The sequence below is a fragment of the Polypterus senegalus genome, chromosome 3, assembly GCF_016835505.1.
Source record: "Polypterus senegalus isolate Bchr_013 chromosome 3, ASM1683550v1, whole genome shotgun sequence".
In the NCBI taxonomy this organism is placed as follows: Eukaryota; Metazoa; Chordata; class Cladistia; order Polypteriformes; family Polypteridae; genus Polypterus; species Polypterus senegalus.
The window spans coordinates 246,678,070-246,703,889 of NC_053156.1; the positions used below are offsets into that span (position 1 = coordinate 246,678,070).

The 25,820-nt window shown below is 36.0% G+C and overlaps 1 protein-coding gene across 5 annotated transcripts in view; it reads left to right on the forward strand.

Moving 5' to 3' along the window:
* Positions 1 to 25,820, forward strand: part of asap2a (ArfGAP with SH3 domain, ankyrin repeat and PH domain 2a) — a 197,144-nt gene that overhangs the window by 141,403 nt on the left and 29,921 nt on the right. For 3 of the 5 annotated variants that reach the window (XM_039748874.1, XM_039748876.1, XM_039748877.1), the window contains 12 exons: positions 2,440 to 2,543; positions 3,379 to 3,448; positions 4,566 to 4,653; positions 8,006 to 8,054; positions 8,166 to 8,332; positions 10,705 to 10,838; positions 11,073 to 11,164; positions 12,998 to 13,187; positions 17,093 to 17,178; positions 17,488 to 17,603; positions 19,310 to 19,377; positions 19,477 to 19,584. In XM_039748874.1, the coding sequence (XP_039604808.1) occupies positions 2,440 to 2,543; positions 3,379 to 3,448; positions 4,566 to 4,653; positions 8,006 to 8,054; positions 8,166 to 8,332; positions 10,705 to 10,838; positions 11,073 to 11,164; positions 12,998 to 13,187; positions 17,093 to 17,178; positions 17,488 to 17,603; positions 19,310 to 19,377; positions 19,477 to 19,584 (1,272 nt within the window). Of the gene's footprint in view, positions 1 to 2,439; positions 2,544 to 3,378; positions 3,449 to 4,565; positions 4,654 to 8,005; positions 8,055 to 8,165; positions 8,333 to 10,704; positions 10,839 to 11,072; positions 11,165 to 12,997; positions 13,188 to 17,092; positions 17,179 to 17,487; positions 17,604 to 19,309; positions 19,378 to 19,476; positions 19,585 to 25,445; positions 25,482 to 25,820 lie in introns of all 5 variants that reach the window. The other 2 variants (XM_039748872.1, XM_039748873.1) reach the window with 1 other exon arrangement.

Consider the following 25,820-nt stretch of genomic DNA (forward strand, 5'->3'; position numbering starts at 1 on the left):
TGAACCTCAGATTCCAGTTCACATTACAAATTCTGGCATCCTCACAGCTGCTAAGCACACTTTGAGAGCAGGTTTTGTTCTGTAAGTGCACTTCCATTTTGCAGATGTTAGCCTTGTTTTTAATATGCTTGTAAATGTCATCTGATGAATTAAATGTTTCATGAAAGAAAGCGTAAGCATAGTAGTTCTAGGTGGGGCTGTTTATGCATTTATTATTTAATAAGTGGAATCAACTGGACTGAGTAGCCTTTATTGTGTGCCACAAACTATTATTTGTGTTAAAAATAATTTGAACAGAAGAATCTTGTTTCTTAAGAATATTACTAATGATTTTAGTTACAATGAGCCTCTGTAGCATTTCAATAACGAAATTGAACATTTTAAAAAGATGACATCAGTGGAATAAGTTTCACTTAGTTCTTGCAATATCTATATTTAACTTATATTAACTGAAAAGCTTTGTGAAAATTACAGGAAAATAGTACAACTATCATCTCTGTACTTGAGACTGTATTGAGGGACTCTGTATTACTCCACTTCAATAACTGCAGAAAAAATCAAATATAAAACTTTGCTTTTACTATTACAACAGTGCTATAAACCAATATTATCTCCAAAGGCCTCATTTCTAACATAAAAACTCATCACTATTTAGAAGAGGTGGTGCAGTAGGGACAAATTCTCATTGTGTTTTTTTTTTCACTGCATTAGGCTAATTGCTGATTTTGAATCTACCCAGTTTGAGTAAGGCCCCCATACCTGCAAATGCTTCATCCTGTGTATGACATTAATCTACATCCAGCCCTGCAAACAGGCCCTCCATCTTGCAGGGAAAACATGGGGGTTGGTGGAGGGATGTGCACTCCAGCCACTATAAAAACCTCACACTCTTCCAGTGTGGTGCTGAGGTGTCACCCGTTGCACAGCCACACTCGGGTCCCAGTCTGGGTGGTTGGTGGTGTGGTGGGTGCAGCAACACGCTGTAATCAGCGCATGCTTCCAAGCCCCTCTCCTCTGTCCAGCTTGAGCAAGCATTCAATGTGCTAAGCAGAGTTTTCTTCTACTATAATAAATCTGTGGGTACAACTACTAGCACCCCGGTAATAGAGAATGTGGGGTTAGAAAGGTATAGATTTATAGAAGTTAAGTTTAGAAAATAAATTGAATTTAAATTAGATTAGATTTATGGATTACACCACCAAGCTTTACAACTTCTTCCAAATCAACAAGAACATTGCATGCCATTAATATGAATTACCCTAAAATCCCCTTTCTTGCGAATTTGACTGTTTTCATTTTTAAAGTGCTAAACTACTAGATGCAGCAACAGTAATGTAAAAAGAGCACAGATTTTTATATCTTCAGGGCAAAATAGGTGTAAGATTTTTTTTCCTTTATTGTAGATATCCAGTCCTGTTTCACTGCAGTGCTGCTCAGTTTCCATCAGCATCACTCAAACATCTGTTTATAAAAAAAATCATAAGAAGCCACCAGGATCTGACATTGCAACATCATTTTAGAAAAACTTATTAAGAATTCATCAACAGTGTAGCAACTTTATCTATTGAATTTATTTATGATGCTTTAAACTTGAACTGTTCTCACATATTTAAAGAAATTTTGAGAATTAACACCATCCCCTTAGAAAAAAAAAGTATTGACTGATCCAGAAAGGGACATTCCCTGTATTAAGGAGAGTAGTTTACTACATAGTAAAAATACACATTCACTTTCTCAAATATTTACAGTTAATGCTTTGTTATTAAAAAAGTTTCAATCAACAGTTATTATTTTCGCATTTGCTTTGGATATTGTAGGCAAATGCATACCATTGAGCTTGTAATTTATATTATCTTGTTCCAGAAGGTTTTACTGTAAATTAAAGGCAAAAATGTATAATGACTGGAGAATATAGTTTGATCCCTGCTTATAACTACCTGGGTAACCCTGGATGAGACACTTGAATTATGTTTGTAAACAGCTGTGATGTATCTTCTTCCATTGCATTTGGAAATGGTCAGGCAAGATCCACATGAAACCCATTGTTTTGCAACACATGTTGATGGGATGGTTTTCCACATTGCTGAATGCATTTAAACAGTAATGCTTTAATTAATCGCCTAGAGATTAGCATTGCTAGCAGTTAAAGTAACTGATTCTGCAAGTTTAGTTTGTTGGTCACATTTTTGCACACAGCTGAACTTTGATTTCATATCTGAGGGCATCCCTAATATAGGCTTATAGCTTACAGTGTGGTGTGATTGAATGCATAATGTAGATATGATGCTGCATATGGAGTAGTGTATGACAACAAAACGTAAGAAGTTTTTTTTAAAGGAAAGCATTATACTGTTTGTAAAGTGAATAAATATTTAAAATACTGATAGACACAATATGGATAAAAGTTGGATTGAGAAGTGTGTTTCTTTTTCAAATGAGGATTCACAGGTCCGCCAGAGCACTATGTATAGTTTGCATCAGCCTCAGGGAAACAAGGAACATGGCACTGAAAGATGTGGAAACCTGTACAAGAAAAGCGATGGGTAAAAATATTAATAATTAATATACTGTTGGACATTTGAAAATACATAAAATTTTGCTTTCATGATAGTTTGAACATAATATGTGTCAACGTAGACATCTGTTTGATTTTTCCCATGTGAAATCCAATCACTTCTTTATCACAGTTGGTTAAGATTGTGTTGTTTGTGATTTCAAATTTTACCAGAAATGTTCTTCTTATTCCTTTTCATCTTTTTCTACTTCTATGTGGTGTCAATGTGTTTGATCAACCTCCTCCAAACAGTTTGGTCCTCCACCTCCTTACCATTCAAACCCTTTTGCTTCAGATCTTCTTTTACTTCATCTATCCACCTCCACTTTTGCCTCCTTCACCTTCCGTTTCCCTGTACTTCCATTTCCATCACTCTTTTGCCTGTATATTCATTGTCTCTTCTCATCACACATCCATACCACTTCAGCCTACTTTCATGTACTTTCTTAGATATCTCTCTCTCTCTTTTGTTGTACCTGTGATTGTCTCATTTCTTATTCTGTCCTTTTTTGTAATTTCACACATCCATCTCAACGTTCTCATTTCTGCTACATGTAACTTCTTTTCCTGCACTCCGTTTACTGCCCATGTCTCAGCTCCATACGTCATTGCTTGTCTTACCACTATCTTAAAAACCTTACCTTTAATTTTTACCAAAAATTATCTCCTTATATACAATTTTTTAAGATACATTATTCAGTATACTGTAATTTGTCTTTCTGAATATGCAGTTTGTTTTGTATTATTATAGATATGTTAAAGTATGTAATGTAAAGCATGCATGGTTATATATATTTTGATTTCCATTTTTTTAAATCTTTCAGTATTAGGAAAGTGTGGCAAAAAAGAAAATGCAGTGTTAAAAATGGATATCTGACAATATCTCATGGGACGGTAAGATTTTTTCACCTTTTGTAGTATGTTAAAAAATAAAATTCTGTCATTTAATTGGTTTATGTGGATAATTAGCAAATTATGCAGCATTTTGACAATGCCAGTAAAAAAATATTAATTTACTGTATAGTTACATAATGTCTTTGTGCTGCTGAATACTGTAGTATGATAGATATATATAACCCACAGTGTACTTTAAAATAAGTTATAATTGGGCAAGTTTAACAATGCAGTATAAGGTAACTGGGGTCAGAATCTCTTCTGGCAGCAGAGGGCACAGAGTCCGTTGTAAGGCACCTTCTCACACATACCAATAGAGGGGCATATTTTATAATTTGATCATAACTTTACAGTTTTGGTAAGACTTGGAAATTCAGACAACTCAAGAACTGACAGAAAAATGAGAAAATAAACCAAGTCAAGATAACAGATACTTATTTTTCATTAATTTTCCAAAAATAGTTTAGCTATTATAGCCTTTGGGCTTTTTTTGGGGGAACAATTAAATAGAAGTGTTAAATTTCGTATTTATACAACCCCAAATGTGGATGTATTGATCGGACACATTTACCTATCCGTTTTATACCTGCATCACATTCAGTATATTTTCAGCTTGTAGAGTTAACATTTAAATTAGAGAAGACATTAATAATTTACATTAGGTTTGGATGATATATGAAGGAAATGATGACATGTGTCACTCTTATTCTAAACTGCTAACATGGTCACGCGACTCCTTTCATGGTACCCTGCTAGAATTCTCTTGAAATTTAAAAGGAAAACTTAAATAAGACCAAAGGCAATATTCCTTAATGTGAGATGTTTACACTGTAACATGATTCGTTATCATCCTGAGGACCATATTTTGAGAATAATTTAAAATGTTAATTTGTCAATTGATGGTTCTTTCTTGAATGATGTTGTAGTTCTGAGGCATGTATTTGTTTTCTTTCATTGATACATTTAATAATAAGTAAAACTGTGCAGACAAGAATTGGATGTTTGTTTAATGCCACCCTATATTAATACAGTATTAATATTATCATTCCAAACCTTCCCTTGAATCTTAAAGTACTTTTTTATTTTAGAAACATAATTTATCTGTTCTCACTTCCAGGCTAACAGACCACCAGCCAAGCTCAATTTACTGACTTGCCAAGTGAAGCCTAATCCAGATGAGAAAAAAAGCTTTGATCTCATATCACGTAAGTTGATATCGTAAAGACTCTTTCTCATGGGCTTTGCCTAATGCACCCACCAGATTATGATGATATAATAATAGAAACTTTATTGATCCTGAATTGAATTGCTAAACCTACAGCCAATCATACAGCACTGAACAATGCAGCAAGTCAAGTATAGTTTAATACAAAATGCAACCAGCTACTCAATACCTTTAAGAGAGTAAGAAGATCAACACCGTCATGACAATAGTGGACTCATTATGAAATATAATCGCTGCTGACAGCAATGACCTCTTATAGTGCTCTTTGCAACATCGTAATCGGAACAGTCTGTTGCAATAGGTTGTCCTCTCTTTATTCCAAATGGCATACACAGGATGAGTGAAAAGTTTATCAAATGTTCTCTTTTAAGTATGTCAAGAGAGTTCACATTGACTGTTAGGACAGAGCCAGAGAGCCTTATCAGTTTATGGCGTTTGCTGGCCTCACATGTAGTAATGCTCTTGCCCCCAGGAGACCAGCACAAAGAGACTGTACCCTTTGTAATACCTGATACCGCTGTTTGAAACTCAGGTATTGAATAACTGTTTTGAGTGAAATATGTAAGCTGATAGAAATATGCTTTTGATGTAAAAAACTAACAACATTTAGAAAGTTTTCTACATACAGTAGAACATATTTTGTGATGGCCCAGACAAATCAGTCATTAAACAAGCAAAGAGGTACAATAACACAAAAAACATTGCTCAAGACAAGGCCAGTAATTTTTTATTCTAAGCATAACTGATAGGTGCTATCATGGTAAACCTTGAAACCTCATTGGTTTCTTTTTGTAAATTCTATGCTTTATGTTTAGCATTTGGTAACAAAAATACCTGAGTGCAGTCACCTGGATTTAGGTGTACATGTATTTTATACCTAAAATACAAATATTTCATTTTTTACCTTAAATATAAATATTGGACCATACTGTTATCTGTGGGGAAATCAGGTGCTTACAGAAAGAAGATGCTGACAAGTCTTGGAGGAGGGCAAGCAGTGGCACAAACCTTTTTACAATACTGAGCTGTCGTCCATGTTTCATTCTGTTGTGCTATAGCGTGCTTTCAAAGGGGCATTCCTGATTTTAATCAGTTTTGGGCACCTCAATCTACCCCATTATTATTACTGACTTTTATATTGTACTAGGCATTTTATCATGTGTTTATACTTTGCTTTTTCATTGCCCTTTCCATTTAGTGACATTTGATTTAAGTCGAGTCTGAACTGAGTTAGTTCTTTTTCCCTTAATAAACAGTGGATATCTGGCAAGCTCGGGGTTTGGGAACTTGGCGCTAAGCAACCATGTGATGCTGCATGCTGAATGAGGCTGAAAAAAAAGCACAGAGTTTACCAAAGAGGATCTCTGTAGTTTAAGATTGATATTCTTATAAATAAGAATGAAATAATTTATAGAAATGATACTGGCTATATTGTCAGGTGCTAAATAACAACTTTTGTAGACTTCTTTTTAGGACTCACTCTTGGTTGTTGATTCATTTGTCATCTATATTTGATTAGTCCAATTTAATGTTGCAAGGCCTGGAGCCTATCCTCCTGCATCAGGTGCAAGGCAGGAACCAACATGACACATCCATGACTGGAATGGCTATGTTTAAAATTACTTTATGTTAACCTGTGCATCATGAGAAATGTGGGGAAAAATAGAAGTACGTAGAGAAAAAAAGTGGAAAATGTTCAAACTCAGCCTGGCATTTAATACTAGTATCCTGGAGCTAAGTGGTAGAAGCACTAACCACTGTGCTCCAATCACACATTTTGTTTATTTATGTTGTACATTTGCATGTACAGTTCTTATTTGGTTGAAACTTTTATCCAAGGCAACTTGCAACATTTATGATACAAATGTTTACAGTTATTTTTGTTTTTTCCAATTGGAGCACAGGCAGGTTAAGTGACTTGCTCATGGTCACACAATGTTAGTAATGAGATTTGAAACCACATCCTCAGGGTTTGAAGTCCAAAGCCTTAACAACTATACCGCACTTCCTGCCACAGTTTTTAGGTGTTTGCATAAACTGCAAAAAGCACCTATTGTAATAATGTCTATCAGTCTCTCTGTTTGTATGACACAGCTCGGATCCCTATTAGCCCATTTTGTTAAGTGTTCAAAGAAATTTGTTGGGAAAGGTATATTTTTGTTGAGCTACAGTATCTCAAACAGAGCACATTGTATTAACATTTGAATTCTGACAAACTCCAATTTAAAAAAAATAGTAAAAACACAGTAACATCCTATGCAACCTCAATTAGTGATTGATTTACACTTTTACAGTGACCTTGAAAAAAGTTATTTCAATATATATATATACTTAAACTATTTCCTCTTTTACTCACTCCTGACCTCGCAATAAAATTCCTTGATACAAATTACTGAAACGCCAGCAGAATTGCACACACTATAGGGAACAGACACTCGTAGTAGAGGCTTGTGCAAAACTTGGCCACACCAACTTTTTTCTTTTGCTACCAGAAGTCATACCAGGTAAGTTACTTGAACACTGTAAGCTGTTATGCCTGAAGTGAGTAAACATGTGATCAGTATTTTTGTTAGGCAAAAAACAACCTCATAGCTGTGTTATGTGCAGATTGTGATTGATATTCGACTGATAGCAAAATGTCTCAATGACCTGATATCCCTCATTAAACACCATTGCAGCCAGCAATTGTAACTTGAGCCTTTGACATGCAATTTCAACCTCTTTATTCTTTTATCCTTTTGTAGTCTTTTTTCCGTTCTCTTGCATTACAACAAGCACAAGACAGCAGTCAGAGAAGCCTCTGTTCTGTTTACTTTTTTTTACTTCTTTCATTATGGCCATATTTTGTTAATAACATCCAGCTGAGTGCTATTTGGTTGTCAGTTCTCATATACACAAGAGCCCAAGCCTACAACTTAAGAAAAAATTAAACCTGTTTACCTTTCTGGTTTTGAAATATCTTAATGATGCTGCCACTTTATATACTGTGTATTTGATCTGTCATGTCATTTCTGATGTTTTATCTTTGTGGTCTTAGTCATTAGCTGTGTTGACTGTTCCAATATCAATATGTAGACATTTTAACTATTGGCATGTTTGCGTATATATGCGATATTATTTTGAAATTCTCTTCAAAGCTAGAAAAACTTGATGATTGAATCTTTCAATGGCCATTAAGGATGAATTTGTTTTATTTTCAGGTTAGATTTTGATTTTTCTGATACAGGACAAAATAAAAACATAATGCTTTTGTTATTCTGTTTAGTCAGCATGGGATAGCCCAGGGTATGAAATATTATAATCAATAAACTGTTTTTTGTGTTTTTCAACAGATGACCGGACATACCATTTTCAATCAGAAGATGAGCAAGAATGTCAGATGTAAGTTAGAATGAATGTAGCACTACTACTTCTTCCCGTTCATAGGGGATGTTTAACTTACTAAAATATGAAGTCTGATTTGCTGGTTAATCATGTACATTTATTTTTTAGCTGGATGTCCGTGTTACAGAACAGCAAAGAAGAAGCTTTGAACAATGCCTTTAAAGGTGATCATAATGTCGGGGAAAACAACATTGTTCAGGAATTGACAAAATCCATTATGGCAGAGGTGAAGAGAATGACAGGCAACGACGTCTGTTGCGACTGTGGGGCATCAGGTAATTGGCTTGTGAGGTTTTCTTTCTCATTACTGATGCAGAGATTTCTCTGGTTTCCTAATTGAGTCATTGTCAGGTCACTGTAGTGCCAAAATTGTTAGTAAATCTTTTGAATTGCTGCTTGAATAAAGCAGAAAATAATTTTATTCAGAGTTGTCAGTTCAGGAGATGGAAACCTCCAAAGGGTTTACTACAAATATTTTGTAGTTTTTATTTAATGAAGTAAATGACTTCCCGATCTCTTAGAAATTCAGAATATAATCAGTATTTTTTACATTACATTTGTTATGTGAATGATGTCACAAAACAGTTAGCAAGATTGCGGTGGCATGCAGTGTAGCCTAATAGTTAAAGCCATGGACTGTAAACCTCAAGACTGGTACTTTAGTCCTTGCCACATATTCATTTTTTTACCTTGAGTGCATCACTTAACATTCAATCCTTTGCTTCAAATGTTAAAAAATTTACCATACCGTAAAAAATTATACAGTACTGTATGTAGTACTGTATTTGTAAAGCAGCTTGACAGTTCAATTCAGCTCGAGTTTATTGTCCCAAGATGGAAATTAGGTTTGTCTGCAGTTTTTTTCAGGGAGACCAGGAAATTACAATAAAAAATCACAGCACATAAGAACTTGGCCATCAAACATAACTTTGTACAAATAAATAAAATATAATAGTGAACAAAATGCTTATGTTATAATATTAGACAATACATATTACATATAGGGGAGGCACACTGGTGCAGAGGTAGCATTGGTGCCACACATTAAGAAGACAAGGGTTTGCATCCCGGGTGCTCCTTGAATGGAGTTTCCATGTTCTTCATGTGTCTATGTGGGTTTCCGCTGGGTGCTCCAGTTTCATTCCACTGTCCAAAGACACTGGCCATAATGTGTGCATGGAGCTGTGTGTTTGTGTGTTTGCCCTGCTATGGACTGGTGCCCTGTCATGGGTTTGTTCCTGCTTTGCACCCTATGCTAGCTGGGATAGGCTCCAGCACTCCCGTGACCCTTGTCTGTATAGATAGATATTTTGTACACACTTGTATAACACAAGTTTCATGTGACATGAAGTGAATTCACTCATCAATGGCCTCATTATTTATTTATTTAAAGGCTCTTTTCACCTTTCATACACCAGTCTCCATTTTTGATGTCTAGTTCTCCTTGTGAAAACTACTATTGTGGTTCAGACCCGTGCATTTTTTTTCACATTTACTTGCTTTCTAAACTGTTCTACATTTTAACTTTTTGTCTTTTTTGACTACATTCATTTTAGTGACTGACTACTGACCTTTTCTGACCAGCTGTTTTTTTTTTTGTCATCAAACCATATGACTCACTCTCAGAAATTCCTGATGCCCATTTAACCCCAAAAGCTGCTGTTCTTGAGAGAGAGCATGATGTGCATGTGAACCATTGAGCTTAAGGGCAGGTGCATGTCAAGCAGACAGACAATTTTTTTCTTATTTCTAAAAGCGAGGCAGTTGCAGACACCCTATTCCTGGGGTTTACTCTCTACTATCTTAACCAGTAGGCTACATCAGCTAAAAGAGTTACCAATTATGGAGTAGGAGCTACAGGAGCTCAGCTTCACTGTCAAGGCATCCTACTCAAGAATCACCAGAGAATTTTATCCTGTTTAGCATTTGTCTTTATGACACTTTTAATAGGTAGATGTATTTTTAGTTTCAGAAAACACAGATGTGCCACAAAAGGCAGGTTCTCTAACAAACATCTGAAATAAACAGAAATGCAGCATTGATGTCCTTACCTCTGACAGTAACACAGATTTATCATTAGATTAACATGTCTTCTTATTTTCACTTTAGGTGGTTTATGCAGTTCCATTGATTTCCTTGATTAGATGGTACTAATTGTAACACAAAATAGGAAGTCATACAAATCCCACTTGGCTTGCAACAAATCTTGGAATTCTGACATGTATCGAATGCACCAGAATTTACAGAGAGCTTGCCTCTGTAATTTAAAAAGAAAATATATATTACCCCAGGAGGATTGCTACATCAGCAATTCTCTCTTCCCCATCAGATGCTCTTTAAAATCTGTGCTTTCAGACCCAAGTCATTAGCTTATGTGATGTGCTTGAATTGTCAGTGATGAAAGTATTCAATGCTAGAAACTCATGCAGTCCTCAAGAGCAGCGTTATTTAACATTTTGCATTTTCTTTCAGACAGCTGTGTTATTTTAATAAAGAGCTGCTTTTCAGGAGCTCTCTTCACTCTTTCAGTCCATATTTCATATAATCACTTTAACTGAACGAATGTAGTGTGAAAATACTAAGCGAAATCCATTGCTGAAATTTGAGCTTGCTTTTAGTTTAAGTACATTCATCATTTGGCTTACAGATCCCACATGGCTCTCAACAAATCTTGGAATTTTGACGTGTATTGAATGCTCCGGAATTCACAGAGAGCTTGGTGTTCACTATTCAAGAATACAGTCTCTCACACTTGATGTCCTGGGAACCTCAGAACTCTTGGTAGGCAAAAAAGTATACTTACTGTATATAAAAATTTAAATTAATTATTGCATTATGCCTGCAAAATACATTGATGAAACCTCCTTCGTATTATTTCTGTAGAATAAGGGTTAATATTTGTGTATTTTGGTGTTTTCCATGTATTTTCATAAACATTTGTATAATAGCTGATATGTCAAACTATAAGAGTAAAAAATGGAAAATCTTACTTATTGTGGATGTTTTTTATGTCAGCTGGCCAAGAATATTGGAAACTCTTCATTCAATGAGATAATGGAGGCGTGTATTCCAGCAGATGTTGTTAAACCCAGTCCTGCTAGTGACATGTGAGTATTACAAGGGGATTCTTTAAATGTTGAACTCTTGCATATGCACAGGACCCCATAAGAGATATAGTGTTGTTTGCCAGGATAAGGTCTTGGGACTTAAATCAGAATGGACCCTTTTAAAGCACAAGACCTTAAATGTGTGACATATATGACAGCAAACTATACTGCATAAATATATTGAATTATATGTCAATGAACTGAAATTAATATAGAGAACACTGTTACAAGTTATGTAAAATATATATTTAGAAGAGGCATGAGCCATCTTGAGTTTATGAAATGAGACAGTGATCATTGTACAAATTATATTATTTCCTTCAGGTTTCACAATTTATGCATATTGATCTTGCATGTTTAGGTGAGTTGGTAAGATAGCTTGCATTAGTACTTTCTCTTCTTTGGCTGTATCATGTCAACCAGTAATGCAGTAAGTGAAATTAGGATGTAAAAGAAACTGTGAACTGACTCTCTTTGATTGTGATTGAAAAATTTTTATGTGTTGTGTATATTGTTAGATTTTAACCTTTACTGTGGGCAGTTTTTTGTTTTATTTCACCATATCATCCTTCCGTTAGATGTCATTCCAAATGATGTTGACTGATTCATTTATGCTCTAATAGTCAAACTTGCTAATCAGTTTCTGTGACACAAGCATTAAGCTAATTCCTGTTACAAATACATAAGGTATCATGAAAAGATGCCCTGGTTCATATAGTTTGAAACCAGCATACAATTATCTAACATATACAGTATGTAATTTATATTAAAGGAATTTTGTGTTTTGTGGAATGGGTGCAAAAAAGACCCTGACAAGGTGGCAGCTTGGCCAACCAATAGTGGATCCTAATTATGCACTTTTCTTTTACCACAATCATTGGTTCATTAATTAATTTTGTGATGCAACTTCTATGACATTTTTTTTAAATGTATAACCCTGTTCCCATAAACATATTCATTGCGTATTACTCATTTAAAAACTATGATATTTGTGCATATATATTTATATATATAATATACTGTATATAAGTAAAGTACCAGGGGTGCTTGAGTATTTCAAGTCTTTCAACATTATACACCCTCACCCAGGTGACCCAGTAGAGGCTGCCTCCAATGGATCCTTCTTCTCTTGATCCTGATCCTCATCAAAGCTCACATTGCAGCCTCTCTGCTGTTATAGATAGCACTCCTCTACATCATACTTTCTCCTGTGATACTGAGTGCAGCATAGGCCACTCAGATCAACTATCCTGCAAAGCCCCCGTACCCAACATCCACCGGCAGGTATCTAATATCTAACCTTCCTAGGCTTATCTCTGGCAATCAGTAACAAGACAATCCCGGAAAAATTACTTTTTGGCATTAGTCCAGAAAGGTTTTGCTTCTGATATAACAGCTACCCTACTGGGACATTTATGCACTACAGTCTCTACAGAAATTACAGAGAATGATGTGGTAATTAAAAAAAATCATTCAGCAAATGGTGCTTCAATGAATGTAAACAAGACTTGTTCAGGCTAAAAGTGTACCTACAAATAATTACTGTTTACAACAGTAGTGTGCAGAAGGACATCTCAGAATGCCCAACAGGCCTTATGTGGATAAGTTACAACTGCAAAAGACCATACTGCATTCCACTTCTATCAGCAAAATATAAAGGGTAAGGTAAGACTGAAGAAGACATGCGATCATCAAAAATGGAACAATGGAAAAATATCTGCTGCTGTGACAAAGCTTGATTTATACTGCTATATGTATATGTAGTTGGTAAAGTTAGAATTTGATGAAAATGACATGAATTCCTGAACCCATCCATTTAATTTATTTATTTAGGAATGCACGAAAGGATTATATCACTGCCAAATACACTGAAAAGAAGTATGCTAGGAAGAAGTGCACAGAAAATGCAGCTAAACTGCACGGTTTGTGTGAAGCGGTGAAAGCCAGAGATATATTGTCATTGGTACAAGTCTATGCCGAAGGTGTGGACATGACTGAGCCAATCCCCCTCGCAAATGGACATGTAAGAAACTGAAAAATGTATTGGCATAATATTTTTTTTAACTCATTGTAATGTAGGTCCACAGCAGGTTTTTCTTTAATTTGTGTTTCCTTTAGTATAGTCAAGAAAATCAAATCATAGTCAAAAATAATCAAAAGTAAATGTGTTTGATGTACAGTACTTATTTATTCAATATGTTTTTTCTAGCTTGTCATCTGTTTTCTATGCATTGTAATTATGTCCATGTCTTCAGGCAAAAAAGTCACTAATTCTTTCCCTGCCTTGTATGTTCTGGGAAAATATATACAGCGGTGCTTGAAAGTTTGTGAACCCTTTAGAATTTTCTATATTTCTGCATAAATATGACCTAAAACATCATCAGATTTTCACTCAAGTCCTAAAAGTAGATAAAGAGAAACCAGTTAAACAAATGAGACAAAGATATTATACTTGGTCATTTATTTATTGAGGAAAATTATCGAATATTACATATTTGTGAGTGGCAAAAGTATGTGAACCTTTGCTTTCAGTATCTGGTGTGACCCCCTTTGCAACAATAACTGCAACTAAACATTTCTGGTAACACCGGCTTGGAGGAATTTTAGCCCATTCCTCCGTACAGAACAGTTTCATCTCTGGGATGTTGGTGGGTTTCTTCACATTAACTGCTCGCTTCAGGTCCTTCCACAACATTTCGATTGGATTAAGGTCAGGACTTTGACTTGGCCATTCCAAAACATTAACTTTATCCTTCTTTAACCATTCTTTGGTAGAACGACATGTGTGCTTAGTGTCGTTGTCTTGCTGCATGACCCATCTTCTCTTAAGATTCAGTTCATGGACAGATGTCCTGACATTTTCTGTTAGAATTCTCTGATATAATTCACAATTCATTGTTCCATCAATGAAGGCAAGCCGTCCTAGCGCAGATGCAGCAAAACAGGCCCAAACCATGATACTACCACCACCATGTTTCACAGATGGGATAAGGTTTTTATGCTGGAATGAAGTGTTTTCCTTTCTCCAAACATAACGCTTTTCATTTAAACCAAAAAGTTCTGTTTTGGTCTCATCCATCCACAAAATATTCTTCCAATAGCATTCTGGTTTGTCCACATGATCTTTAGCAAACTGCAGACGAGCAGCAGTGTTTTTTTTGGAGAGCAGTGGCTTTTCTCCCTGCCATGCACAACATTGTTGTTCAGTGTTCTCCTGATGGTGGACTCATGAACATGAACATTAGCCAATGTTGCTTAGAAGTTACCCTGGGGTCCTTTGTGACCTCGCCGACTATTACACGCCTTGCTCTTGGAGTGATCTTTGTTGGTCGACCACTCCTGGGGAGGGTAACAATGGTCTTGAATTTCTGTCTGACTATGAATTGGTGGAGTCCAACTCTTTTGAGATGGTTTTGTAACCTTTTCCAGCCTGAGGAGCATCAACAACTGTTTTTCTGAGGTCCTCAGAAATCTCCTTTGTCCGTGCCATGATACACATCCCCAAACATGTTGTGAAGAGCAGACTTTGATAGATCCCTATTCTTCAAATAGCACAAGGTGCCCACTCACACCTGATTGTCATCCCATTGATTGAAAACACCTGACTCGAATTTCACCTTCAAACTAACTGCTAATCCTAGAGGTTCACATACTTTTGCCACTCACAAATATTTAATTTTCGATCATTTTCCTCAATAAATAAATGACCAAGTATAATATTTTTGTCTCATTTGTTTAACTGGTTTCTCTTTATCTACTTTTAGGACTTGACTGAAAATCTGATGATATTTTAGGTGATATTTATGCAGAAATATAGAAAATTCTAAAGGGTTCACAAATTTTCAAGCACCACTATATCAACAAGAGGGAGTTTATTACTTTTTATTTGGTTTTTCCTCTTCCGTTGACTTTCCTTGGAAAGAGAGACATACACATTGTAGGCTACACATATTGCTCTTTATTCGTAGCTTTTGTATAGATGTCTCTGAATGGCATTAAGTGTCAAAGTCTGCTTCATATGAACATACTTTCAGTACAAAACTACAGTGAAATATCTGATGTCATAAAGAATAAAAACAAAACAAGAGAAAATATTCTGATACTCTTTAAAAGAGACTCACATGTACTGCTGCTTTACTAAAATCCTTTCAATCATAGCACTCCTTCTGTTAGACTGGGGTGGCTTGATCCATGTAAAACAGTTTAATAAGAATGTGTTATCCTGTTTAAAGAAGGTTCTTTTAGAAAATGAATTCTTAACTAAAGAAAGCATACACTCTAATTAATCTTAGTACATAGACTAGCAGGAATCAAAAAGAATGGAAAGAATAAGTATTATTATAGACAAAAAAGGATGACACAATGTTGAGCAGAGGCTCCAAAAGATGATCTAAGGAGAGGTTACTGCCAACAGAAAGAGTGTTTGTGCAGTCAATGGAAAGTGCATCTTTATTTACACAAACTTCACAAAGAGGAAATTCAATAAAAACCGCAACACTGATGATAAGATAACATAAAGGAAAATAACCTGTTTTTATATTAGTTTGTCACTGAGGCTTTTCTCCAGAGAAACAGACTACTGCTATCAAATAAGCCATTAGCCAAACAAATGTGTGCTAGCTGCTTATAGCACCACAAATTAAAAATAGTTTTCAATATTTAATGCAAAAAAGCTGTCTCCAGACATTGGTATTATTATGAAACACCATTCTGTTTTTAAGCTAAAAAGTAATAATATCATACTCACAAATCTGCTTAGTCTGAATAAGGGTCAGCGGGTGCTAGAGCCTATCCAGGAAGCTCTGGATCTGCAGTAAAATCACTAGTCTACCCTTTCTACTGTACTTATGTACTTTTAGAAGTTACTTTAAAATGGAACTTTTGCTGTGTACAATTCAGGAAAACAGCTTTAGACAGCCAAGAAATTATGATAAGTAGTAGTACAATAAAATAGTCTTACCTGAAGTGGCTCCACAAATCCTGCAGTGGTTCTACTAGCCAGCGCCTTCCATCTGTTTTCTAACCAGTTCAGAGTTCCAAAAGCCTGTCCTGACAACTTTTAGCAAAGGCCCTGGAGAGAGCACCAATCTATCACAGAGCTCACTTACAAACACACCCACACTTAGTCATACCAGGCTGGTTTAGAATTAATATTAAGTCCAAACATACACATCTTCAGTGTGTGGGAGGAAAACCGTAGTTCTTGGTGAAAGCACCATAAATGAAGGAATAATGAGGTTCTCTTTGGTTGCTTGGGTTTTATGTGGAATGGTAACTGTAAGTTGGCCCTGAGTAAGTGAATGAGTTCTGTGATGGGCTGCTGTCCATAATCAGTCTTGCACTCCATTGTTTACTACTGTATTACCGTTGTCCCTTCTTAACCTTGAAATAAGAAGAAGAACATCTGTGTTAAGAATGATGGAATTCAGAAGATTTATACACCTAGAATATTGATTGAGAATGGCAGTTAGTGATAGAATAAATCACAAGGCAAGAAATAAATAACATTCTTAAACTCCATAGATCAGCAAATTTCATTTTACATTTTATGTAAAAAAAATGCATAAGCCAAAGGGATGACTTTGCCAATACTCCTCTATCCCTCTAGAAAAGACATGGTTTGCCCATGTTGTTCATAGAATATCAATAACTTAGTGAGTATTCCCCTTTTGCTGTTCTGGAAAAAATAATTTGTCATTTCTACATATTTGTCTTCTTTAAAAGTCATCTTAGTTAATCTCATTTTTCATTTCTATTGGATTCTTCTACAGCAATAAGATCACTTTTTTATATCTACATCTTATTTTTCTTTTATATTGTAATATCAATTGTATTTTTGTGTTATATAAAAATGTTATGTAAAATAAGTTCTCTTTGACAATAAAGTATATTTTCAGGTATTTTAAAATGATGTCCTTTCATGTATAGGAGCAAGGAGAAACTGCACTTCACCTTGCAGTGAGGCTAGTGGACCGTACTTCACTCCATATAGTGGACTTTCTAGTACAAAATAGGTAAGATGTCTGGTTACAAATGTGTATCTTAGTCATATAAATGACAAATGCAGTATAGTAACAATTGTGCACTGACATGTGACATGGTGGCTCAGTTGTATCAGATGACAGTTCAGAAGCCACCTTTCTTTGTAATGCTATGGAAGAAAGCTGTTAGAGAACTGACTTAACATTTCCATTTTTTTAAATTTGTGTCTTTAAAGTACTGTGGTCACGTTTATACATGAGTGCTGGGATTTAATGATATCTTGTTTTGAAACAATAGTAGGAGAGTGTGTGTTTATCTGCTCTTTTTTGTGCATCTTCTAGTGGCAATCTGGATAAGCAGACTGCAAAGGGTAGCACCGCTCTGCACTACTGCTGCCTGACAGATAACATTGAATGCCTCAAACTGTTACTGAGGGGGAAGGCCTCCATTGAAATAGGTGAGACATTTAACTTTGTGAGAAGAAGTTAAAAAACAATAAAGGAGAACATTAAAAGTAACAGTAACTTCTAACTGTTTATAAAATGCATTCTTATTTTACTGTAATTAGTAGGTGTGATTTTTAAAAAAGGATCAATAAAAAGAGATACAAATCATTTTCAAATTTGCAGGGGATTATAATAAACACAAAGGTGACATATGATTTAAACATGTACTCTCCGTCTATCACAGCATTCTTATTTTCTTCATTTTGCGTCCCAGACAAGGAAAACTGTAAGGGCAGGCAGTACTGTAGTACTGAATCAGCCATCTTGATATGTATTTAACTAATTGCTCTTTCTTTTGAGAGTTTCTTTGCTAGTATATTATTCTACTTAAGGTGGTTTATGTCGGTTTTCAGGGTGAAATAGAGTCATGATATTTATTTTGCTAAACTGTTTGTGTCCCAGTTGTCTTCTCTTGGGTTAAATGCTGTCACTGTAGAGGTGACGTGTTCTCATTAATTTTGAAATAAGTTTTTTCCATGGGCTCCACTGTACCTTACCAGTTAAAAAATGTGTTAGGCTAACAACTCATGGATTTAATTTTTTTGTCTTTTTCTTATTTAAAGAAGAAAACACAAAAAAAACATTGCAAGCATAATAATAATGTTTCAAAGATAATCCATAAAACACTGTTTAAATTCTTAAGTGTGTATGTTAAACATAAAACCCACCATTCAGAACTCTGGAACTGTGCTTCTAGCCTTCGGAACCTGCTTTAAGTCTACTCTGCATTGTTTGCCTCATCTACAGTACTGTATTAGAATTTTATTTACCATGTCATATGTTTAAAGGGAATTCAACCATAGTATGTGCCTTGCTGTAGTCATTGGGTGGTACTGGGCACAGGGTGATGGCTGACTGAGGATTTAGCTGATGTCACCAATTTATACATGACTTGTAAGAATTTAAAGGCTGAAGGACAGATTTTTCTTTTGTTCAGATTGTTAAGATGCTGCCTCTGAGTGTGTCTTTGTCACCTGAACTCTTAGGGTTTGACCACCAATCCCAGTAGCCAATATCTAAAAATGTCTACTTAGCTGTGCATGATGTGAATTAATCAGGGTCAGGTTGTTACTCTGTGGGATAGCAAACTAAAGCATTGAATGGTCCTTTATTGAAAATTATAACCATTCAATATCTTTGCTCAATTTTTCTTTAAATACTGTGTTATTTATTTAGTAACAGATTAAATACTCTTGTTTCACACATTATCTTTGTAAACTGATGTGTCATATGATGTCATTTTGCCAGTTTATGCCAAGATTATTAAAAGTGTCAAACTCTAACCATTCCTTTTGGCTAATTTTTAAAATAACAAGATATTTCATGAAATGGTGTATTGTACTCACTAACAGGAGAATGTACAGTAGGGTATCTTAATCTGTGGAAAAATGGTACATTGTAAAGAAACAACTTAAGTGATTTAATTTGTGTTTTGATATGATAAAATTTAGTTTTAACCACTTGCTATAAATGGAATGAGGGAAGGGAAGCAACTATGTGCTCTTAGGTGACTTACCACCTGTAAACATCCTATGGTAGCTGGGGATTGGCAGGCTGAAATGGGGATATTAGTTTTTATATCAAATACTGTACTATTCTTTTATTCTAGACATGATTAACTCCTTAAATGTAAAAGATAACCTTTTTTTATTTCTAGCCAATGATGCTGGCGAAACACCGCTGGACATTGCAAAGCGTCTAAAGCACACTCAGTGTGAAGAGCTGGTAAGTGTGCACTTCTGAGATTGTACTTCATACTGTATAATTTGGAAAAATGATGTTAAACAATCTTGATACAGCAAAACTTTTAAAAATCATTTTTAGCTGACACAGGCTTTATCTGGGAAGTTTAACGCACATGTCCATGTGGAATATGAGTGGAGGCTGAAACATGAGGATCTAGACGAGAGTGATGAAGATATGGATGAGAAGGTACAGTCTTGCTTTCTGCTTTTATTTGTCAAATACAGACTTGACACTCTGTTTGCTCTTGTATTACTTTAAACTGGATTACATTTACTTGTGAAGTGTAAAGTGAAAAAAATGAAGTAAAAGTAAAATAAAAAAAATACAGCAAAGATCTGAACACATACCTTATGAGAAGACTACATGTAGATGCCATTCCCAATATGCCATTAGATAATACAGTATATCAAAACTTGACTTGTTTATCATGACAGTCTGGTTCTGCTGAATCTGGACTTTTTTCAGGTACAGTTTTCATTTACCATGTATGGTTGTAAATAGAATATCACGTGCAAGTGGTTTCATCCCAAATGTCTGACGACAGAGTGTGGGGTAGTGAACAACATGCTCTGCAAGTTGTTAGTTTTATTGCAGACTTGTTTTCTCCTGGGTTTGCTTCCTGCCTCATCCCTAGGGAAGCTTGTATAGGCTTTGACTCCCTGGGAATTTTAAATATTAAATTAAGAAGGTACAAATGAGTGGATTATTCCTACGCAGGGGTCTGTGTGTGGCTCCCAATGCCCCAGTACAGTGATGGGGACACTTTGCTGTAAAAATGGTGCTGTCCTTCGGATAAGATATAAAACCAAGGTCCTGACTGTCTGTGCTCATAAAAGTGGCCATCTTTTGTAAAGAGTAGGCTGTTTCCTGATTTCCAGGCTAACTTGTTTACCACAGACTGGTCATTCTGGACCCCTAATCAACCCCTGTCTCGAACTAGTTAACTATTTCTTCTATCACTTCACCACTTAATAACTAATATGTGGTGAATATACTGATGTAAAATGGCTGTCATTACAGCATCCAGGTGGATGCTGCACATTGATTATGGTTGAAGTAGCTCCCCACTCACTATGTAAAGTGCTTTGAGTAGCGAGAAATGCGCTATATAAATGTAATGTCATCTTCTACATTGTTAATACCTTCAAAATACACTGTAGTATATAAAATGTTTATGTAAATTATTGCCATGTCCAGAAAAATACTTACTTTAGGCTTTAAAAAACATGAAGAAAACTGAATTACATTTTGAAAATTATGTTCTGCTAGCATGACTTGACCATGATTGTGTAGCAGGCAGCTCTGTGGCATCCTAGAGCTGGGACCCAGGTTTAGTTATTAGCCATAGCTACCTTGCCTGTGGAGTTTTAATGTGTTCTTCATTTACTCAAGTCGAGTCCTTGCTTAAAAAATTTGATGGACTAAAAATAAGCCTCCTTATATCTTGGACCACTTCCAAAAGGCTGGATTTTCTTGAAACATAAGGTGACATTTCTTGCCTTTGTTTTCTGATTAGGCCTTTTTTTTCAACGTGGCTTCCTATTGTAATTACATACATACTTTTTAGCTGTTAATGGAGGTTGCAGATGGATTTGGCTGGCCTTGAAGCAGTTGCTATTGTTATTTATATTTCCTAAACTACAGAGTTTGAGGAAAAGGATGATGCATAAAATGTCTAAATCTATCATGGCCACATGAGGCCGCTTTGCCTTCATAGTTAGTTTAATGCCAAACTGGGCAACTTTTTGCCTGGGTGGAAATTAATTTGTACAGAGTGCGTTACTTTGAGCTGTTTTTATCCCAAAATTGTTCCCGTTTTTTTTTTCTTATCAACATTTTAATTGTCTTTTCTACCAAAGAGCCTTCTCTCTTTTCATTTAAAGTAGAATAAGAATTTACATCCCTTTTCAAAGCAGGGGGGTTGAACATTTGTCTATTTGCACTGCAAATAATCTCACAAAAACTCTTGCATTTCATGACGCAGAACTGACGACTTCTGTTTTCTTGCTCCAATTCTACAACACCACCTGATTTTCTCAGCATTAAATGCACCTCTTGTCCAATGCCATCTTTAAGTTAGCTCTGCCGCTTAATTCCAGTCACATGTACAGAGTACATTAAAATTATTACTTGTATGTGCCAATCATCTCTACAGTTGGCAGCATGATTAGTGAATACAGTGGATTCAGAAAGTATTTGTACCCTTTCACTTTTTACACATTTTGTGATCTTGCAGCCTTGTGTTACTGTCATTTAAATTCATTTTTCCCTCATCAAACAGCTCTCAGTGCCCCAAAATAACAAAGCAAAATAATGAATTTATAATATTTCGAAAGTTTGTTAAAAATAATCTATACTTATAAAAGGCAAAGCCCTCACTCACTCACTCACTCACTCACTCACTGACTCATCACTAATTCTCCAACTTCCCGTGTAGGTGGAAGGCTGAAATTTGGCAGGTTCATTCCTAACAGCTTACTTACAAAAGTTAGGCAGGTTTCATTTTGAAATTCTACGCGTAACGGTCATAACTGGAACCTACTTTCGACCATATATACGCCCATAGCCTGCAGCTCGGTCGCTGTGTGAGGCGGAGTTGCGTCCCGCATCATCACGCCTCCCACGTAATTGAGTGCCTGCCCATATAAGGTAAATATTCGCGGGTGAAGGACTGTGCTTATGCAAACAAAGATGAGATGGTCTAGTGTTTGGCACAAACTAAGCGAAAGTGTGAGAGAAACTTTAAGTGCCGGGTCTTAGCTAACATTAAATAAAGCCGTGGACATCACAAGATCACAGAAGAGAGTGGCTCACGTGAACTGACTGTGAACGCAGTACGTAGAGAACAAGGAAGATCTTCAAAGAGCGCTGAACAAAAAACGCATTACACAATTGAGAAGGCAGCAAAAGAATATGAAGCGAGTGACGCATACAAGCATATTCATAAGTGCAGCTACTGCGGAAACAAAGCACGGTGTAAACCGTAAGTTTAAATTAAGTTTATAGACACGCTGCCGCTGGCGTTTGTCATGCCTACGCCGAATCCGATATTCGCGAGATACAATTTTAATGAGAAGACACCAGGTATAAACAAGACTGTTATTTTTAAAATGTTTCCTTTTCTTTTTCATAACTTCTTTAACACACTTCTTCTCAACTGCGAAGCGCAGGTATTTTGCTAGTAATAAATAAATAAATAACTGAAATATCACCATGACCCTTTACTCCACAATTAATTGAAGCACCTTTCCCAGGGATTCCAGCCTGGAGTATTCTTGGTTATGATGTGACAAGCCTTGCACATCTAGATTTTGGGATTTTCTGCCATTCTTCTCTAGCGATCCTCTCAAGTTCTGTCAGTTTGAATGGAGACTGTCGGTCAAAAGCTATTTTCACGTCTGCCTAGAAATGTTTGATTGTGTTCAAGTCCAGGCTATAGTCAGGCAACTCAAGGCCATTTTGAATAGCCCTTAAGTGACTCCTGTGTTCTTTGCTTTGTGCTAAATGTTATTATCCTGTTAGAAGGTGGAAATTTGGCAAAGTCTGAGGTACAGAGCACTCTGGAGCAGGTTTCTTGTACTTTGCTCTGTTCATCTTTTCCTCATCCTTGACTAATCTCTCAGTCACTGCCACTGAATGCTACCACCATGCTTCACTGTTGGAATGTTATTGCACAGGAAATCAAAAGTGCCTGATTCCTTCAGACATGACTCTAATTTTGGTTTCATCAGAGAATCTTGTTCCTGGTCACTTTTCTTACCATGGACCTTTTTACACGATTACTCAGGTTTGCCAAACACCCAGCTCTAGAAAGTATTGTGGTTACTCTAAACTTATTTCAATTAAGAATAATGGAAGCCACTGTGCCCCTGGGGACCTTCAATGCTACAGGAATTTTCTTGTAGCCTTTTCCATATCTGAGCTTTAAAACAATCCTGCATCTAAGCTTTGCTGGCAGTTCCTTCAAAATCATAGATTGGTTTTTGCTCTGATTCAAATTGTCCCCTGCCGGATCTTTTGTAGACAGGTGTGTGTCTTTCCTAATCATGTCCAGTCAATTGAATTGTCCAAACAAGTTGTAGAAACATCTCGGTGATGATCGATCGAATGAACCAGATTTCATGTATCATTGTAAGGGGTTTGACTACTTATCAATGTGATATATTGCAGTTTTTTATTTTTAATGAATTTGCAAAAATTTCTAAAATCTTGTTTTTGCTTTGTCATTCTTTTGATTGATCTTGGGAAAAATGAAGGTACCATATATACTGGCATATAAGTCGGGTCTTGAAACCTGAAAAATTGATCATAAAATCAGACCCCAACTTATATGCCCATTCAAAAATAACACATTTCATTTTTTATTTTTATTTTTTTTAACATCATCTTGCTTCCTCCAATCTCGCACCAGTTTCTCAGACACATTGAATTTTGTTGCAGCAGCGCAGTTACCAATTCCTTGTGCAACTTCAACAACTTTTAATTTAAATCCAACTTCATATTTTCTTCTGATCGAACGCTAAAGGATGCTCTTACGATAAAGCTGTATGAGTGTCTGAAATACAAAAAAACACAAAACAGTGCAAATGTCACTTCGGGAATAGTTTGGGTATTACCATGTGGTCACATAGGCACGATATATAGGAAAAAAAGGCAGTGTGCTCTGTGGTTACTCTCTCTGGTATGTAAGCATATTAGGCCCATGGACACAGTGAAGAAAAAAAAAGTTAATGTCGAGGAGAGGAAGAGAGGAAGTCAATTTAAGAAGCATGTACCAAGTAAGATGGGTCGGTGAACACTTAACACAAAGCATTTATTGTGCAACATTACTTATGACGGGGTTTGAGAAAATCTAGTAAATTAAACATTGATTTTAAAATGACGTTTATGATATTGTTGACAAAATAAACTAAGAGAATAAAGTCAACATGTCGACTTTATTCTCGACATACACTATTTTTTTCTTCTCCTTGGCCCTAATACGCTTTTGTACTCAGGTGGGCATTAACATATCATAATCTCTTAGACCAATAGTTTGAATTTTCCGCATTCGACATACGACTGACATTATAAGATACCGGAATACGGTAAAATCAAGCCTTGACTTAAACGCAAGTATATACGTTATATGATTTTAGCATAACACTGTAACATAACAAAGTGTGTAAAAAGTAAAAAAAGTTTGAATACTTGCTGAATCCACTGTTTAAGTACCTTACCTTGAAACATATATCTTCCTTACCTGTAAAAGCCGAGAGCATACAGTATTCAAGCTAATCAAAGAAGTTTGAAAGAAAAGTCATCCTACAGTAAAGTTTTTTCACATGGTGTATAAGTTGAATGCAGTGTTCCTGCTGATCCTACCAAATCAGTTTATTATAACATCCTCAAACCTATTTAATCCAGTTAAGGTTCATGAAGGTGAAGAACTGCACACACTGATACAGAGCCAATTACCCTAGCATACATGTCTCTGAGAAAGCAGGGAACCAGACCCAGCATACTGGGCAAACTCCACATAGATGGCGATCAGCTGGGGGATTTTTTTTTGTTCTTTATTTCGCCTTATACAATTTGTTAGTTTTCGCATACCCCTTGGGGTCGGAGCAGAGTGTCAGCCTTTGTACAGCGCACCTGTATGGACTTGTTCAAGGGCCCAGCAGAGTAGGATCTCTTTTAGCAGTGATGAGGATTCGAACCGGCAACCATTGGGATACCAGCGCAGATCCTTAGCCTCAGAGCCACCACTCCGCTGCCAGGAAGCAGGCTATGTGAGGCAGCAGTGCCCACCTCTGTGCCACTGAGCTACCTAAATCTGAACAAATAAAAAAAATATTTAAGCAAAAAATTGTAGGAAATTTCTGCAAAAGGAGAAAATAAAATAGTTTTCAGAAGCCCTTAGTTTGTTTTTTTATTTGTTGTACTCTATAATGTACTTTACACAATTTTTTTGGAAAGTACCTGGTAAAATTTCACTTTTTGAGGACTGTATGATGACTGCAAATAAAATGTTCACCAACAGACCCTCTCTTCTATCTACAATTTAGATGGATAAAGAGGATGGACAGGATGATAGCACAAGGGTAAGCTTTGTTGCCTCATAGTTATAAGGGCTTTGGTTGAGTTTGTTGCCCAGTCACAACTAATGTGGAGTTGGCACATTGCACTCTCCTGGAACCCTGACTTCCCACCATGTCCCATCGAACTGGTGTCTTTGTGGTATTCATGCGTGTGTATCTGAACATGACTGTGTCTGACAGTGAAGTTGCATCCCATCCAGAGCTTGTTCTTACATTATTCACAATGCTGAGGGGATAGGCAACAACAACAATAACAACATTTATTTGTATAGCACACTATATAAATGTTGCAGGTCAAAGTACTTTACAGGATGAAGAAAGAAAAAAGAAAATATAAAAACT